Raw genomic sequence first — 4,252 nt, forward strand, 5'->3', positions numbered from 1 at the left:
GCGCTGCCGGCGCGGCGCGGCGCGGCCCGGGCGTGCGGCGAGCGCAGGCGGCGGCACTCACGGGCTCTTTCCCTTCCTCCCCCGCCGCCCCGCAGACGCCAAGATGCAGAAGTTTGAGCTGTTCCCCAAGACGCTGCTGCCGAGCCGCGCCGTGACGCCGCAGCAGGCGGGCGGGAAGCCGCTGTCCCCGGACGGCGAGTCCGTGCCCGGCACCTCCTCCCCGGACGCTCGCCACGGCTCGGGCTCGGAGAACGGGGACGGCGAGTCCTTCCTGAGCTCGCCCGTGTCCAAGGGCGCCAAGGAGGGGGAGGAGAGCCCGGGCTCCATCAGCCCGCTGGGCTCGGACTCGGGCTCGGAGGCGGACAAGGACGAGCAGGACCCGTCGCCCGCGGCCGGCGGCCGGCAGCGGACTCCCATCGACATCCTGACGCGCGTCTTCCCGGCGCACAAGCGCAGCGTGCTGGAGCTGGTGCTGCAGGGCTGCGGCGGGGACGTGGTACAGGCCATCGAGCAGATCCTCAACAACCGCGGCCCGGACAAGGGCCCCGAGGAGGGCTGGCCCCGGGACGGCGCCCTGCAGGGCCTGCCGCCCACGCCCGCCGCCGCCGCCGCCGCCCACCACCGGCCCTTGATAGCCGGCGCCATGGCCCCGGCCATCGGCGCCCTGGGCAGCCGCTCCGCCTTCTCGCCCCTGCAGCCCAACGCCACGCACTTCGGCGCCGAGGCCGGCGCCTACCCGCTGGGCACCCACCTGGGACTCAACCCGCTGCGCCTCGCCTACTCGGCGCACAGCCGCGGACTGGCCTTCATGACGCCCTACTCCACGGCCGGGCTCATGCCCACGCTGGGCTTCCGGCCGCCCGTGGACTACGCCTTCAGCGACCTCATGCGGGACCGCTCCGCCGTGCACAAGGAGCAGGTCTACTCCAACGGCCTCTACGGGCCCATGGTCAACAACACCCCCGAGAAGCAATAGCGCGGCGGCGGCCCGCGGGCGGCGGCGGCAGGCGGCCCGGGGGGAGGTGGCGAGACGGGCGCGGACGCGTGGGCGCAGGCGGCTCCCTCCCTGCCTCCCTGCCTGCCTCCCTGCCTCCCTGCCTCCTCCAGGGCGCAGCGCCCGCTGCGGGCTCCTGCCCTGGCGAGCGGGGGGCGAGGCCGAGCGGAGCTGGGGTATCGCAGGGGTTGTAAAGGTGCACTTTCATTGCCGAGACGTGAGTCACTCTTTGTTGCTTATGGCCATAAGCATGGATATCTTTGGTGCATTGTGGGGTGTGTATATATATATACACACACACATATATATATACACACACACACGCATATACACACACACTTTCCCCCACACACATACATATATATATGTATACTAGCAAGTGTATAATGTTATAAAATGGAAATCTAAGTTATTAATGTAACTCGTAGGTGAACTTGGTATTAACGTTAAGCTAAAGGTTAGACAGCTCATTGTAATACTTATAAGGCATATAGATTAAATATATTGTCAAATCGAAAGCCTTTCTCTTCCCGCCCCCAGAAATGTTACAATCTGTATATAACATGGGAAAGTAGATATATTTGTAACTGTCCGTAGGACCCAGGCGCCGATGGTGTATGACGGTTTAATAAGCCTCCTTCATTTGTGATCCGCAAGAAAATTGCTGTCTTGTTCCAATGTAGCAAACTTCTTGCTGTTTCTAACAGGTAATTCTGTGTTTCCATTTCATAGAAATAAATGTTATTTTCTATTAAAAAAAAAAGCAGTCTTATAAATGGCAAGTGGTATTTTATTAGACGTTGAAAGTGTGTTTTGGCAAATTCGTTTAACAAGTTCAGTCAGTATTTAAACAAGTTTATGCAATTAGTACCAACATGTTTATTACATTTTTATCATGGCTAAACCAGATACTCCTCTGAAAATTTATAAATAAAAATGAAGCCTACAAATCAGACAGATTAATTTATCAATCGAAATTGTCAAATATGTTTATTTCTAGTTCTGGTCTTTTTATTATTTTTGCCAGAAAAAAATCACAGTTGCAAATTTAACGGGAAATTTTCCTTTAATGTCTGGATGACTTTTGTCACATTTAGAAAATCTGAAATTCTCTTAAGGAGAAAAGCATGGTTAAAATAAACGGTCATGTTGTGGAATGTAGATTCTATAGCAAGTGAGAGAGGTACTTTTTCCTCCTATTTGAAATGTGTGCATTTTAATTCTTTCTCTATCAAGGGAAAAAAATGATCGTTTTTTCAGAACGTAAGAACGTATTTGAGATAGGTTTAAAATAGTTAGGACACAACAAGATCACTGCGGTTGATACACGCATAAAGATTATTTTTAGAGCCGACCCCGCGTGTTCTTCCAAATCTTCCCCATAATTTCAAGAGTAAAGGCTGCACGCGGCATTTTTGGGCAACGTAGTGTCCGACTATTCTTCAAGACCCCAAAATAGGAAATACGTTCTTTCTTGCATTTATTTATGCCTTGCAGTAAGAGCGGGAGGCAGCAGGCATGTCCTCTGCGCATCCAAAGAAGCGATCTTTAGAAGGCCGGAGTGAGAGTTTCGTATCAGTCCTGGGAGTGTTTGGCCCAGGAAAACTATTACTCACAAAGAACAAGTTCAGTGTATGGTTGAATTAAGACTGTAAAAGCTCCTAAAGTTGGTTGGTATGGAAACCTAATCCCACCGAACCGCTCTGTGGCACAGCTGGACTGTTTACTTTCTCACTTCAAATATAACTGTGTAAACATTGGCTTGGAACTGACAGCGCTGCTCCTATAAACCAGTTAATATATTGGTGTGTATGGGAGGAGATGTGTCTCTCCATAGTTATTGAGGGAAGCCCTGGGGTAAAATCAAAGAACGGTGGCAAGTAAAATGCAATTCTTCTTCCCCCCGCTCAATTGATCAAGCTGGATACAATTTTAAGATTTTCTTCTGGGAGTAAATATTACCGATTACACCAAGGTAAATACTTTTGACCCTGATCCATCCTGGGAGCAGCCAAATCAATATCACAAGGGAAACTTTTTAAAGTCTCGTGTTCCAAGAGCGGGTGAAACTTAATATTACTAAATAAAACGGTTTAATAAAGAAGGGCTTTAATAGTGAGCTAATTTGATTGAGTTTCCTAATTCCACTTTAATTGGAAAAGGAGTTGTCTGTTTGGTTATAAAGTGCCAGGGTTATGTTAGACTGGAAAAAAAGATGGACTTTGAGCATCTGAATAAACTTTTTTTTTTTTCTTTTTTGCCCGGCAGCTGACTTTGTGCAGGATGAGTTTCCATATCTAGGATTATGAATGGGCTACAAAGAGCTGCTACTTAAAGAAATCAGGTCGCCACATTTCTCCCATTCTAGCCCTGTTGAGAAGGGCTTAGGAACTGTTGATTTAACTCAGCTCTCTTTTTAATTATAAAAGCCATTCTTGTGTAGTTAGCCGAGCAAGACAATTTATCAGAATTGTTGTCGTGTCTTGGAGGTTGGCTTGAGCTTGGATTTATACAACCGACAATGGGGATCACGACGATTAACTTTCATATGGATAGTTTAGGCTGTTAACTTGGGGGGAGTAGTGGGAGGCGGGGGTAAGAGAATCTGATACTTTGTTCCTATTAACGTAATTCCTCTAGATTAAAAAAATCCCTTGGGTTTGAAGCTGCCTGGAAGAGGTTCGTATCTAGAAGCCTCTGGCAGGACATAAAATATTCAAGCCCCTTTTAGAGCAAAATAAAATGCTGTCACTTGAATAAAAATCCGCGGAACCGAGTATAAATTATTTGTAAAGCAGAGAGGCTGCAGGCGAGCGCTAGCAAACTTCCCTGTTAATTAAATCTTAATCCATTGGTTGCAGGAAGCCGTGGGGCTGTAACAGAGGCTGCTGTACATACAGTGGGACACGTTCCGGAGTTATATTAACTGCACTAGTGTTTAATATGAATCAGCCCTAATCCACAGCATAATAAAGATCAAATTAGACTAACCATTTAGTAGCGAAATGACATTCCTTCACCTAAAATGAACCTCGCGGCTCCCCGCTCGGCGAGGCGGCCTGCGGAGCGCGGCGAGGCGTGCCGGCGCGGAGGCGGCGGCTCTGGGCTCGCCTCCAGGCCCGGGCCGGCCGCGGCAGCCCACCAGGCTGAGCAGGGCCGGGGGCGGCGGGGGGGCAGCCGCTTTTAAGGCCGGTTGTTTTATTTTTAAGTCTGCCGGGGGAGGCTCCGTTACCCTCCCACTCTTTTGCAGAGCCGCCT

At 50.2% G+C, this 4,252-nt stretch overlaps 1 protein-coding gene across 1 annotated transcript; it reads left to right on the forward strand.

Moving 5' to 3' along the window:
* The first annotated feature begins 103 nt into the window (after positions 1 to 103).
* Positions 104 to 976, forward strand: DMRTA2 (DMRT like family A2). The gene has a single exon (XM_026086932.1). The coding sequence runs from the start codon at positions 104 to 106 to the stop codon at positions 974 to 976; it is 873 nt and encodes a 290-aa protein (XP_025942717.1).
* The last annotated feature ends 3,276 nt before the right edge of the window (positions 977 to 4,252 follow it).

This window comes from Apteryx rowi, unplaced genomic scaffold (assembly GCF_003343035.1).
Source record: "Apteryx rowi isolate R43461 unplaced genomic scaffold, aptRow1 scaffold_7, whole genome shotgun sequence".
In the NCBI taxonomy this organism is placed as follows: Eukaryota; Metazoa; Chordata; class Aves; order Apterygiformes; family Apterygidae; genus Apteryx; species Apteryx rowi.

Coding starts and splice junctions, on each gene's coding strand:
- DMRTA2 (XM_026086932.1), top strand. CDS start 104: ATGCAGAAGTTTGAGCTGTTCCCCAAGACGCTGCTGCCGAGCCGCGCC.